Consider the following 14,850-nt stretch of genomic DNA (forward strand, 5'->3'; position numbering starts at 1 on the left):
AACCTTGACTAAGAATTTTATTGACAGTGGCACAACACAGTTAACCAAATGACATAACAGGAGTACATAATGCATTTATTAGCCTCCCTAACTGAGGACAGACTTAACAGTAGTCCTCCTACATCAAGCGTAGCGCCTTTAAAGACAGATAAAATGGGGCTGCTGTGAATTAAACAGTACAGGAAGCTGAATCAGATGTCAGGAAATAATGGCTTTCAGTTACGCACTACTACATGGCAATCCAAACTTCTTCATATAAAGAAAAATAAACAAGACCAAATTAACTTACAAGTTATTAATAGAAGCTGAGAAACTCATTTCAAATTGTCAGTGCCCTTTTAAGTACATCAAAGATAATACAATCAGTTTATGCATGTGCATGTTGAAGTCACAGCAACGCACACTATTATTAAGCCTCTCAGAAGAAGACAAAAGTACCCTTACCAGCCATGCCGCATTGTCATAAACTCTCATCTTTAATAATGTAGGATCTTCTTCAGCTGAAAAATACTTTACTCCATTCACGCTGGCAGAAAGACAGTTGATACTACAGCAGATTTCCAAAGACAATTGCTCATTCGTCCAGGGCATTCATTTATTTTACAGGTGAATAAAATAGCCTCCATTTCTTCACTAGCACTAATAAGAATGGTAAAGGCCAACTGAAACTGGGCTGGTAAACGCTTGTGATAACGTGCAAGCTGGGTGCAAAAAGAGAGCAAGAACTTCCGTATGCCAACAAAATCACTTTTCTCAGTAGCTCTTCTAATAGAGCGGACAGGATGATGATTATTTCCATGTGAACCGTGGAAGGGAGTTGAGAAGAAAATTAAATTCCTGAGCAGTACTGTAGGCACATACAATAACAATTATTCCCTCTAACAGTAGCTGTGCAGATTGCTGGGGCATTTTCAACCGGTGCTTTAGAAGTCAATGCAGGAATGCCAGGAAGCAGCCATCTCAGTGACAGCTTTGCTGTGCACCGAAGTAACCCAGCCCTGCCACCAGACAACATGTATCAAGAGCTAATAAGCTCAATAATAATTTTTTTTAAGATTGTTTTGCAGAGATGTAGCTACAAGTATGATACATCTTCACTACCAGTGTACCTGATATGGTGTGAATTCCTTTTCAGTTAAGTTTAGGAGTAGAAATCTATTGCCTGTGTTATCAGTTTGCGAAGAGGGATGCATCTGCATCTTCCTAATTTTATCCTGTAGGTGTTGAAAAATGGAAGTAGAAATCAGCCATGATGTTTTCAAATGCAGGTGTGTTAAATGGACTCATGAGTTTAAAGGCAGTACTGTACGCAAGCTTCTTATTCTTTTTCTTATTGCTGCCGATAACAACACTTCAAAATGCTAAAACCACTTAAAATAAAAAATACTTTCATTCCATTATTTATTCTGTGGACTTGGGTGATGAAAATGAAATAGTTTCACTTCCATTTTGAGGAATTTTCCAGTTCTGACTTTTGCAGTGTTTGGGCTATGAAGACCTCACAGCAGTGCTAGCTCTACCTTCCCTGCAGGGAAGTGCCTGTAAGAATGCAGGTCTGTTTACCGTGAATTTTTGCCTGCTCGCAGCTTCGCTCTTTCTCTACATTACTGCTCTGAATTCTCATCATTACCTATCAGTCCTTTGCCTGGTTTGATTTTTCTAAATTAATTTCTGGGATGTTGCTACTGAGGGCAAGTACAGTAATGCGGTGTTTGGCTCATTCATTCTTTGCTCTTCCTTTTACGTGTTTGAAGTTAGGCTATCTCTCTGTACTTTTTGGATTACGCTATACGCTTGCATGAATCAACTAGCTAGGTTTGCAAGTGCTGGGCACTTTGCCACGTCCTCCCTCCAGGTCAGTGGAAGGGTAAGAGAAAGCTCTTGCTCTATGGTGGTTCTTCACACATTAACACTTCTTTTCCACCAGTCTCGCTAGTTATTGATGGCCCAAAGTTCAGAACAGAGCCGAGCATGCCGGCAGTGCCTGGGCCCTTAGGAAGCTGCCTCACATAGGGAGAAATACGTGTGGAAACGTGTTATGTTACGCCTCATCCTGCACCGCTCGGGGAAACGGCTGTCCTTTTCTGTAGGATGTTTGATGAGATAGCACTTGGAATTCCGTGTGTGTTTCCAGGATGACCGACAACTAGAGCGCCACGCCAAAGCCACGGGGGAGCACCTGCCCAGCGGAAGGTCACCCCGCCCCCACGCGCTGCCGCGGCAGCCCCTGCCGAGCTCAGCGCAGGCCCCCCCGGAGCAGCCCTCGGGAAGGGGCTGCCCTGGGGCCGGCGAGACGGCCGCTGGCCTCGGCCTTCCTCGGGGTGCCTCAATGCCAAGGCGACGGCGCTTCGCCTGCCCCGCCCCGTTGCCAGGGCGGTTGCCGCGGCGCCATGTTGGGGGAGCGCGGCGACCCGGAAGTGCTGCCCGGGGCGGGGTTCCCCTTCCTGTGCGGCGGGGCCGGACCCGGCCGGGTTAGGAGGCAGGAAATGGCGGCGGTGCTGCAGCAGCAGCTGCCGGGCCCTCCCGCTCCGCAGTGCCGGGCCCAGGCCGCCTAGAGCCGCCGCGCCAGCGCCGGGCCCGGGCCGCAGCCACGCCGGGCCGGACTCCGAGCACTTTACATACATGAGGTAGCGGGCGGGGCCGGGCGGCGGGAAGGGCGGGCGCCGCCGAGCCGAGGCGCCAGCGGGGGCCCGGCCGCCGCGGGCGGGGGAGGGGCCGGGCGGCGGGAGAGCCCCTCCGCGCCCCGGGGCGGCCCTGCGGCGGGGGGGGCGCGGCGGCCCGGGCCGGCGGGGCCTGCGGCGGAGGGGGCCGGGGGGTTGCGGCGGGCGCCCCGCGGGAGTGGGCTCGCCCTGGCGGGAGCGGGCGGAGGCGGGCGGAGCGGCGCGGGGCAGAAGCGGTGTTTTCCCCGCGGAGCTGAGCTTTGACCTCCTGCGCTCGGTATTGTTTGCTCCTGCGGGGCTGGCAGCCCTTTGTAGCCGCCGGTCTTTCTGGGCTGATAGGGCACAGAGGGCTTCCTCGCTGCTGCGTTTTAAACAAATCCCCGGGCTGAAGTGATGCAGCAGAATTGTTTTCCTTAAAGTGCTTGAAACGCTGAAGTACAGGTTGTGTGGTAGCGAAGGGTAGCTGGTGTTGGTTATGCTCCGCTCGCCTCGCTGTCCCTGGGTAAACATATCATTTGATTACTTGGCAATCTGCGGTCTCCCCGTTTCCTCCTGACAAATCAACATATGGAGCTCAGTGTGTATCTTAACCTCGCTCCAGTTTTATTTTTTGCTTTGTGCTGCATTACTGTTGACATGGAAACCAACATCACTTTCTGTTCCAGAGAATTGGAAGCTAAAGCTACCAAAGAAGTCGAAAGAAAACTAAGCAGGTAAGATGCTCATTTAAATTCACTCCTACAGTTCAGAACAAGAGTTGGCCTTGGGCTAGAAATCATTGTGGGCTTTATCTGGAGCTTTAATCTCATGTTAATTGTAAGGATAAAAACGCCTGAATTTGAAAATGTCTTCTGTTGCATAGAGAAATCTGAGCAATTTAGTTATTTCTATAGACTGAACACCTTTTTAGCGTGGTTTTTTTTTTTTTGCATTATAACAATATCAGGTTCTACAATAGAGTTTCTTTAGTAGGGTATGTTTTTGAAGAGAAAAATAACTTCCTTTTCTGTCCTGAGTTGTAGCACGTAGCAAGAACTGAAAAATGACAAAGGGTAGATTTGAGTTTTTTTCCTGTACAGTTTGTTGGGAGGCCAGAGATAGATGGTTTTGGCAAGAAATTTGGTTTGAACTCAAACTGTATGTTGCCGTATAACCATTAGGCCTTTGCCTCTTTTTCCATGAAGAGTTACGGATGGTGAATTTTCCATTAGCATGTGTTTTATATTGGAGAACTTTGTAAATGGGCAGCTCTTTTTTTCAATTACCTAGCTCAAGAGTTAGGCGTTATGTTGAATTAAGTATTGTGTCAGTAATATACATTACTTCTGTATTTAAGAAGTAATTACTTCTGCACCGTTTATTTTTGGTATGGTGACTTTCCTGCAAATACCTACCTCTTTCTGTTTACATTCTTTGTTTTTGACTTTTGTCCTACTTTCTTTTTGTGTTCTCTTTCAATTTGACCTTAAAGGGACTTCTGCTAGCGAACCTTTAAAGGGACTTCTGCAAGAGCCATTACAAATATGCTGAATCCCTTAATGTGACTGGTAGAACATTAGTTTCTAATACCTTTCTTTTTTTCTTATTTACCGTGCCTAATCAGTCTCCAACTTCCAGATCCATTTATGAATACACTGTGAAAACTGATCGGCTTTCCCCTGCTGTCAGTGTGTATCTTCCTTTTCTTTTTTTTGGTAATATGCTTAAGCATGAATAATTTTTCCCATTTTGTTGTTGACATACATAGAATCTTTGAGATACGCTTAGCATACTGCTTTTAAATACAATGTCAAGGTCATTGTTAAATGGACTTCAGTTGAAGAGAATGATTTCAAATTGCAACACTTTAAGTAATCTGTCCAAAAATGGTACCAAAATGCTGTGAGGAAAAACATAATAAAAAAAGAAATTAATTCATTAGTGTTCTATGGAAAGTACTCAGTGCATACTTGAGTATTATTAATTAATAATTATTTAGATGGATAGGGTGCTAAGTTGAAAATGATATTCTGGTGCAAGTCTTAGTAAGCAGTAGATCTTCACATTTTTATGACCTTAAGGGAGATATCTTGTCATGCTGGCAGGCGTGGCAGATAGTGACAAGAAATGAAACTATAGAACTGCCTGAACTCAGTGCTGTGGGGGGGATGAGGGCAAGAACAAGGTTTGCAGAGTAAATTCTGAATGAATGGGTCCTCGTGTTTTCTGACAGACATGTATGTTTTATTCATTGAAAAGATTAAGAACCAGTTTTGAGTTAACATTAGTATACCAGTTGTTTTTTAGAAACCTGTAGACTAACTGGTTTATGTTAGTGAGCGAGTTTTCATCATGTGAGCACATAGCCTGATAAAACTGTGGCGTGCCTGCTCTGGATAGGCCTGACTAATTCTTTTACTGTTGTAGAACTCAACAGATAGCCCTCGTTCTTTCTCTAATGTCATTTTTTTATGTTTTTATCAAATTTGTAGTGACCTAGTCAAAATTGCAAAAGTGCAAATATCTTTTCCTGGGAAAGGTAAATAGACGTATGCTATATTTTTTCTTAATCGAAAATTGCATAATGTATGTATAGACTGTAAAATCCATAGGATGTTGGCATTGCTTCATGTATGTTCTGAAGTCACCTTTGGAGTTTATGCTTATAAATTAATGGGTAGCAAATAATCTTTTTTTATCTTAGTAAGAATATTGGCCTAGACTGTGATTTGCTGTAGGATAAGTATTACAGCTTGCTTATCCAGTTGGAGTAATTACTGTTTTAAACTCAGGATTAGCAATTTGGTTTGTTTGGTCTTTTGGAAAAGAATCTTCATTTGGTCTGTGTTCTCTTTAAAATACGTACGTGCCTGGTCCTATGCAAGTATTTCTGGTCTCAAAAGTAAGCATGATTTGTGACAGTAATTCAAATAAATCTATTGCACACTGTATTGTTGCATAACATTCCAAGTTAAATGTCACCTGTTCAGTCTACTGCTGAACAAGAACTGTCCATTATTAACTGGAGAAATGCAAGAGTTAAATTTGATTAAAATCGGGACCAGTAAAAATCACCATTTAGTTCTTCTGATCTAAGAAATAACTTTTTAATTCTGTTTGGTAAACAGGGCTTTCCTGCCTCATTTATGTGGAACTGAGAGAAGGTAAATATTTGAAATATGTTTACAATTTTTCTTTTTTCCAAACATGTGTTTTTGACTGACTTCACAAGCATGCAAATTACGGGGGAGATTCACTCACTGCTTTCATTTGCCTGTGTTTTTGCTACGGAGATTCCATCTGCGTTGGTTGCAGACTGTCCATGTTCTGGGACACATGGGAGAACAAACCTTTTACCTATAATCACGTATACCTCTAGATTTCATCCATGTATTCTACTAAGTTACTACTGTACAATTTTATTTTTTCTTCACTCTTCCATGTTAGAATAATTACCATATTTCCATGAGGCTTTCCTTACTTGCTGTAGAAAAAAAGTGAGATGGCTCAATGGTAGAGGCGTAGAGAAACAGTGAGAAATGTAGTTTCTGTTCATATTTAAGCACTTGATTTTCTCTTGGGGTTTTTTGGGGTGTGGGTGTCTTCCTGATAAATCTCTTATGGGAAGAGTTTACTACAGAGAGACAGCATTCTATTCATACTTTTCAAGATCTTTAGAGATATTTAGGCAGAATTATGCGTTCTGTTCTCCTCTACACATGGTTTTCCAGGTCATGCGTAATTGTCAGGTTGTCCCCATAACATAACTTGCATTTACCTTTTCTTTTTTCTGGTCTTACAGCAAACCTGTTGTGCAGTGTGTTTCTTGACTGTGTTAATAAAACTGAAGCAGTCTAAAGTATGGGTGGTCATATGGTTAAGATTCTGGACTTGAAGAATCTTTTGGGTTTGTGCATCTGTTATAGATATCCTATATGACCAGTGTGATTATGGAGAAGCAGTTTAATCTGCCTTTGGCTTCCCATTTGTTAAATTAAGATAGGGGTTATTTATTGCTGCTACTGAAGTCTTGTGTATTTAGATGATAAACTTCTTGGTGAAGACGTTTTTGTATGCTTATGTAGCAGTGAACATCTCAGATGAAACCTCAGGGCGGAACTGTAACACACATTGTTCCAGAACTATGGCGTATTTATAGTGCTTGTAGTTTGGAACATAGCTCTGTCGAGCTAGCTTCTGTATTAGGAAAATGGGAAAGGTGAGTGTGTTCCAGGTAATCAGTAGTGGTAGACATGGTAGTTGGAAGTCTATCGCTGTACTTTTAAGGTGATAATTCAAAGACTGAGGTATTTAAAAGCAAAAAAGAATGTAGCTGACATGCATTCATTGATTAAATATTCATTGAAGTAATTGTTTCAGTTTTTAGCTTGGCAACACCTTTTCTGTATGTTAATAGCTGGAAAGCATTAACGCCATACACCACATCTGTAAATAAGTGTTTTTGTTTTGTTATCAGTGCCTGAGGCTTTCCTTGCTCCTGTGTAATATGCTGAGTGGTTTTAGTTGCCAGAGCATTTCCATTTAAGGCACTGGTGGGTTTTGTTGTTTTGGTTTTTTGTTGGGTTTTTTTTTGTTAACTTAAAAGTACTGGTTTCTATTCCATAAACTTGAAGAGTGATCCTTTTGGTGTAGTACACTGTTTTGTGGGAAGCATTGATAAAGGAGTTGGAGGGTCCACTTTTAGTAAAAAAACATCTTGTAATTGATTCTTGTATAATGATGGCTTAGTAGAAGAGCTAGCTGTTTATTTTATAGAAACTGAGAAATATTTTCTATTGGCAGTTGTATGTAATTGCATCATTTCATAAAATGTAAAGATTGGGGAACTTGTCAGAATATAGAAAAATTAATCAAAACTTGGTCTCAGCAATATGTTTGAAAGTCTGGAGGCTATCAGACATAGGTTGAATAAGTAGTGCTGTGTGCATGTTTGCTATCTTTGCAGCACTGTAAAAGACCTTTCAGTTTCAGATGCTTAAATGTGGTTACCTGCCAGTGTTCCACCTGTAGCATTACAAGTTAATTTATAACTAGAAGAAAAGCAAATGGTAGAAAGGACTATATTTACTTTCCCCAAAATTTATTTTCTATATTTGTCACTGGAAATCTTGGAGTGGTTTCAAAAGCCACTGTGTATAAGCCCTTCTAATTCCTACTTTTATGTTTACTCCATGTAGTATATGGGTAGAAGATAAAAATTCATTTTTATCTTTTTATCTTCAGCTACTAACACAGGGCCCTAAGAGGCTGGCTAGTTGTTTAACCGGTCTCCCTTGTCCATGCCCCTGCGGGACCTTCTGCGCGCTGTTGGTTGAGACCCGCGCAGGGCTTGGTCGTTGAATGTGTTCAGCATGGGGGGCCATCACAACCACACAAAACCAGTCTTTGAAGTGCTTCAAAGGACACCTAGCATGCTGTACCTGAGGGAGAATCCCTTCACAGCCCCGAGGCTTCTGAGAGCATTGGTTGGTGATGGAAGCAGTCTTTAAAAATGTGCTAGCTCCATCTTGTGGGGCAGCGACTTTAGTGTGGGTTGAAAGTGGGTTTTGAAGGTGTCTGCTTGGCTAGCAAACACTGTACTTGGCCATTGGTAACCCTGCTGGCATCTTCAGCACCATTTGGGAAGAGGCAGTTCTGTTAGCGCTAGCTTGAAGAGTCCAGAAAGCCAGCAAATGCAGTTCTGTTGCGTAGGTGGTTTGGGTTTGGTGAATGCTAGGTGACTGGCATTAACGGTGAATGGCAGCTTGTTTTAGTTTGGTGTGGAAATTTGCTGTGTGCAAGTAATACATGCTTTCGCTCAAAGACAAATACTGAGTTCAAATCATAATAATGCAGTGCTATGTCTGAGATCTTAATTTGTGTCAGAATTTTTCTTGTAACCGTAATTTCCTCAGTGAGGTGACTAGAATTGTAATTTTGTTGTGGCATAACATGTTTCCCTGTTGTGTATTATAATAGCAAAGATAGCATGCTGCACAGACACTAATTATTCCATCCTCGGTATGTCTTCCAGGGAAAACATGGGTGTACTTGATCCTCCTCCTCTGTAACACAAGAACAGGGTTTAAATATATCTATTTCGGCCCAGATACTTTTACAATGCCCAGCTAAAGCTTGTGATATCAAATATTAATGCAAATTTTTTCAAGAATTAAAGTAATAAGTAAAATATGTTTTGATACAAATATTACCTGGAATGTTTACATCTGGAGCATTGCAGCTTTTTTCTAGTTCACAAGCCAAATAACAAATCAAGCCATACAAAAATAAAATTAGCACTGTCAAAACTTCAGACAAAGAAGTAAAAATGACTGCTGACTGTAGAAGTAAGAATGTAGTTGCTTTTCGTTTAATGGCATGTGATTGTGATGGTAATGAAGTGAAAGACTTCATCTCAAAAATCACCCAGAACTGCAAAGTGCTTTCTGTCTTGCCAGTGATACCTGTCCTAGAAGATTAAAAAGTACTTTTTTTTTTTTTTTTTTAAATGTCTTGAGGAAAGTATTTTGGTAGTTTGTTTCTCCTCTTACACAAACAAGAATTCTGCTGAGGTACACAACTGGAGAAAAAAGATTTTAAAATAATTAATGGTAAATATTTATCTGACAGTGTTTAAAATTATGCTGATAATAGCAGCTTCTACTTGCATGTTCTCAGAGCCATCAAATGTGCAGTCTCTCCTGAGATCAAGATCCATTTATATTTGGTCTCACTTGAAAATAAAGCACCTTTCAAGTTAAGCTGTTTAAGATGAAGGCCTTTGTCTCAAATGTGAATTTCGTATGGTGTATTTTATTTTCAGTTGATCTAAATTGAAAAATAAGGTTTGCATTTCTGCTAAGACCATTTAACCTTGAACAAGCTAATCCAATTATATAGGAGGAAAAGGAAATTCCCTGTACATGTGTTTTAGTGAAAGTTGGATGGCTGATAGGGGAAATAATAGAGGTCTGTTTATATATTCATGTTATGAATCAGAATTATCAGTCATTGCTTTTTGTTTGGCCAGCTGATGGACCAAGCGTGCTGCTACAAACACTTCTGCCGTACAAGGTCAATGGATTAAATCTACCTGGATGTAGAGAAAAACCCAGAAATAGAATTTGTTAATTTTCTGGCTTTGTCTTTTTGCTGTGAGACTGGTTACTTTACAGCAAGTAACAAACACCATAAGAAACGTGAAGCTGCTGCTAGTCTGTACACAAAGAATAATATAGCAAGAATAGGTTAGCTATTAAAGTCTAAGATGATAAATGGGAAATACTACTTAACACTTCTGTTTCTGGAGGGGTAGCATTAAAAATGTAGCTTGTTTGTTATATGTTCTAATGGGTGTTGGAATCTGAGGCATAAATACTACCATTTGCTGTCTGTTGAGAGGGCCGTGTATTACTGCATTAGAAAGAATAAAGGAAACTTGCGCTTTCAGCTGTCAGAGATGGAAATTCAGGAGTTCTGCTTTAGACTGTGATGACTTAATAGGCAACTCTGAATTTGTATTTCAGGTTTATGTTTATGTAAGAGGGTAGTGGGAACAGGACTGCCTTTCTTGAAAAAGTCAGTTTTCAGTGAAGAACATGGGCAGTAAAGGCTTTACTACTGTTGTTACTTAATTGTACAATGGGTTTGTTTTGCTTTCCAGTCACTGAGATTTAACGTTATAATGGTAATCTAATACTCTTTTAAAAACTTGTCATGAACTACAGGTGGGTAATTTTTTTTTTTGAGGGATCACCTAGGATCCTGATACTGATTATAGGGGGTTTTTAATGTGTTCTAAGCTGTCTTTATAACCTAAAATCTGGTTTTCTTAAATACATGAAAATAGAATGATCACAATGTCATAATTTAGGGGTTTTGTAGTTCCTGTGTGGAAGCAAAAAAAATGATGCTGTTGTAGAATATTCCAGAGATTCTGGTATCTTAGTTTTTAGCATCTGCATTCTAAAAACAAAATGTAATCTTGTTGATTTAGCTGCACCGGGGTTGATGACTTATTTTTTTTCCTTTCCCCCCCATGAAAATACTATTTTGCATTTTACTTGCACTTTAAAGTGCTATAGCTTTCTTCTAAATGTAGAAAGATTTTCAGTTAATGTAGTTTTTGCATGTGACGCACTGAAATTTGTTATGCAAAACAAAGTGCTAGTGGCTTTCTGAACTCTTAGAATTCTTTGCAGGTTATTAGAAATCCTGTAAATAAGCTTTTGGTCCAGTAGACAGTCCTAGGTAACATACCATCCTGCAGCATTGATACATGTACTGCATCCAAGGTGTTTAACCTGTGCCCACAGACCTTGTTTGGCTCGCTTGTTTGGATGATTAATTCAGGTGGCAGTCAGGAGGGAGCTGGACTGTTTCCCCCAGGCTCTGCAGCCTTGCAGGGGCAGGTTTCAGAGTGGTTGACTGCGTCTGACAGCAACAGCCTGTTCTCCGGGTGTCATCTCTTGCTAAGGTCTGGCAGCTCATCCTGTCTCACATGAAGATGTGCACCCCCACTGCTGGGTAGAGCTGGGGGCACAAGACCCCAGGAAGGATAGCAACCAGAATAGTGAGTACTCTGGGTCATAGCTTGCTTCTTCCTCAGATCTGAGTAACCTTTGGAAAAGATGTCGTGGGAAGGTGACGGGAATTCCTGTTGCACAGCCTGCTTGCCATTGTGCTTTTCCTGGGGTGATCTTGGGACAAGGTGGGCAGAGAATGGCTCATAGAACATGTGTGTTCAACTTGTGCTTCTGGGAGGTGCCAGCCTAGCAGCACACGTGCAAGGTAGCTGTGCAGTAAGCAATGAGATTGTGAGAGAAGAAGGGCTGTGGACACAACTTTCCTGGCCATGGGAGGAAGATACAGTACTTGGCCTTTTCAGTTGGATTAGATGTCTCTTCTTCTTAATGGTACTTCAGGAAATACGGTCTTCCTGAACAGCAAATCAGTGACTCTTCTTTGTATAGAAGTCAACTGTAAACAAACTGTGTATTCTGTTGAGAATGAACTGTGATTTAGAGACACTGTTTTTTCTAGACTGATTTCAGACTTACATGTTTCTTGTATTGTTTCCTGGCTCAAATTGCCTGTTAAAAATTGGACTATTCCAAATTAACTCAAACTAAGGGTCAGCTTCAGCTTGGTTACAAATGCTCAGGATGCAAGCGAGGAACAAAACTGACTTAGGTATCACCTTTATCGTGCACAGATATCACTGCATGTTGATCACTACCTCAAATTTGTAAAGTGTCCAAAGGATTGCTTTAAATGAAACTGGCCAACTGTAGCCATTTTCTGTAGTTACATGACTAACCTTTCTTAGCTGTCTGTGAAATAATTTTTCAGACCTAATTACAAATGCAAGATTGCTTTTTGCAGTAAGACAGTCCTCGATGAATGCAGCCAGATGATAAAACTGTGATAAAATGCAAAATAGCTGTGCTGTGTTTGATGGCTTGTGATGCCATGCTGAGCAACTAAAATATGAGGGGTGTGTGTGTCTCGGAAATTACATTTTTAGATTTTTTTTTTTATCTTAACACATCAGAAACAATTCCTTTAAAAAAAAGAAATAACTATGGTTACTTGCTGTTATTAAAAAATCTTAAAAGACAAAATTTGGTCTGTGGAAACTTTTTAGAGTGGTGGTCGGTCTGTAGTATGTTACTGTATATGTAGGGTGGAAAGAATACTAGTGGTGTTTGACTGCTTATTGTCAACATGTGCTGCAGCTCTACCTCTGGTAAAATACCTGCAGTGCCAGACTGCTTTTGTTAACACATGCAGCATGAGTTGATGAGTACTTGTAACATTCACTCAAAAAGTGATAGGGGAGAAGAGGGATGCTGGATATACAATAAATCAGTGTTACCCCGACAGAAGGGAGCGCTCAGAAAAGAAACAAGTAGAGATTGAAATTGGATTTGCAGTGAGAACACAGATCTCTGCAAGCAGATGTGAAAACTGACTTCTGTCTCTGTTAATTGCTTTACAGATACATGTAGGCATGCTCCAAAGTTTTTTTTGTTTACGGAGGGAAGTCAGAAAATACATTTGTAATTAAGTAAAGAAATACTTGTTAATTTTGTGATTATGAAGCTTTCCTCCCTCCGAACAAATTGATTTTATTTTTTTTTACCATCTAGATAAAGCATAACTGTTGTCTGGTAGTGTGAACAGTAATAAAAATAGATTTGAGAACTTCTTCAGTTACCCAAAATGCAGTCATATGATTTTTTTTTTTTTTTTGTCTTGTGTACTGATGTTAATAGTCTCAGAAGTTTCTGTGCCCTATAGATATTTTAAGTATTGCTGGCTTTTTTCTTTCACAGTGCATGTCATGTGAAAACACTACCATATCTCTTTTTGTTTGAAACTAGTATTAATAATAGTGGCCACAAGCCTTGACATTTTATTACAAATATCATTATTACAGCATTATCTTTACCAGGAGGAGAGCCGCTGTTGGCATCTTGCTGAAGACTCTCACAACAGGACAAAAGAACAGTTTTAAAGTTTAAAGGTAGAACTGAAATGGGCAGCAGTTGCGTTGTACTTGGCTCTTCCAAAAGAATGGCAGCATTATGCAGAATGCAAAATACAATAAGCTGCTGGCTACCAGAAAGAGAAGATCTGATGAGCTGCTGTTTAGTATTACTTACATTGGCACCACCTACAATGAGAGGCAGGTGCCAAAAGAAGTGCTGTTTTGTCTAATTAAAAAGTGAGGAAGTTATATGAATTTGCCACAGTGGAACTGGGCAACTGGGAACTGGAGGTCACATGTGGATTTAACAAAAAAAAAAAAACTAAAAAAAAAAAAAACCAAACCCCAAACTAAAATAACTCAAAAAACCCCCAACCAAAACCAACCCCCAAAACCACCACAAAACTGATGCCTGTGCCTGTTTTGAAAGGGACTTGAGCTGTGTTAGAATTAACCAGTTATTTATATATCTAAATAAATAATGAAAGTTTTAATACTTGTGGAGTATCTTGTGTTTTACTGTATTCAATTGGCACTGCTTCTGACATGTATATTTTATTTGAAACTGGAGATTTGTAGTTGTGGGTAGTTTGGGATTAAAAAGGAGCTCAGTGTTTCTAGGCAGAAGTAGACTGCTTCTTGACAGCCCCTTACTGGCATTGTTAGTTCATTTTCTCACCAAAGTTTTGTATAACAAGATTGTCTTGTTTGATAATGTGAGTGCACGCAACCATGTGCCATAGAATGAGGGTAACTTCTTAAACAGAGATTTGAACGCAATCAAAGTAATGGTGTAATAAAATCTCTTCTACTGTTTTGCCTTGTTTAGTATGTGAACAGCATGGCAAAGATAAAAACAGCTTTTCACATTCAAAGCTGAATTTTGGAGACAGACACCAGGCAAGACTGTTTGTCACAAACAGATGTGTAAATGCCCTTCCATCAGTTGTTGCTCAGCTTTTTCTTTTGCCACAGTAAATAACCTTTGTGACTCTTAAGCAGTTTCACTGTCCAGACATCTGCACAGTAGCTGAATCTGAGTAGCTTTTGTTACTTGAGCTGCAGCAGATCAGAAAGTGTGTGCAGATTTGGGAGAATACCAGTTATGTATGAAATGTTAATGTAAAAAAGAGGACTTATACTAATCTTTGAAGGTTGTTCAAAGAGTAAATTTGGTGTCTTCTTCCTTTACTCACTCAACAAGTCTGGAGTTTGTTCTCACATCCCGTTCAGTGTTGTAGAATTTAGTGGTTTGCCCAGTGAGAGGATGTGCAGTGGAGCTGGGGTTAGGATTCAGGACATCAGAGGAACGTGTGTTGCAACCTAGATGCATGCTTCAGAAAGAGGTCTGGAAAGACATTTTCAACCTATTTTTTAAATCTTGTCCACCTGATTGTACTGTCAGGGCTTGTGGACCAAAAGTTGCCAAGGTTTTGAGTGTAGAAACATTCCTGACCCTTAAAGGGTAAAGAAGAGCCTTGCAGGTAGGCTTTCTAGTACACAAAAATGCTTTATTCCCTGAATCTCAAACTTTAAAGTAACTGAATATTAGTATGTTCCCTCTCCCTCTTAGTGTTCTAACAAAAGCAAACTGCTGCCACTGTTTTATTTTTGTATGTTCAGCTTTATTGTTACTTTCTAAACTTCAGAACCCTTCTTTCTGTGAGCATTTGTTTTTATTCTTGTGTATGAAATGACTAACTGATCTTCAGTTGCACA

At 40.3% G+C, this 14,850-nt stretch overlaps 1 protein-coding gene across 8 annotated transcripts in view; it reads left to right on the top strand.

The window, feature by feature from the left end:
* The first annotated feature begins 2,456 nt into the window (after positions 1-2,456).
* TNRC6A (trinucleotide repeat containing adaptor 6A) overlaps positions 2,457-14,850 on the top strand; it is a 52,690-nt gene continuing 40,296 nt past the window's right edge. For 6 of the 8 annotated variants that reach the window (XM_056333901.1, XM_056333902.1, XM_056333905.1 and 3 more), the window contains exons 1-3: positions 2,457-2,627; positions 3,326-3,373; positions 5,768-5,803. In XM_056333901.1, coding sequence (XP_056189876.1) covers positions 2,623-2,627; positions 3,326-3,373; positions 5,768-5,803 — 89 coding nt within the window. In that variant the 5' untranslated portion in view covers positions 2,457-2,622. Of the gene's footprint in view, positions 2,628-2,923; positions 3,163-3,325; positions 3,374-5,767; positions 5,804-14,850 lie in introns of those variants that run through there. The other 2 variants (XM_056333906.1, XM_056333903.1) reach the window with 2 other exon arrangements.

This window comes from Falco biarmicus, chromosome 4 (assembly GCF_023638135.1).
Source record: "Falco biarmicus isolate bFalBia1 chromosome 4, bFalBia1.pri, whole genome shotgun sequence".
In the NCBI taxonomy this organism is placed as follows: domain Eukaryota; kingdom Metazoa; phylum Chordata; class Aves; order Falconiformes; family Falconidae; genus Falco; species Falco biarmicus.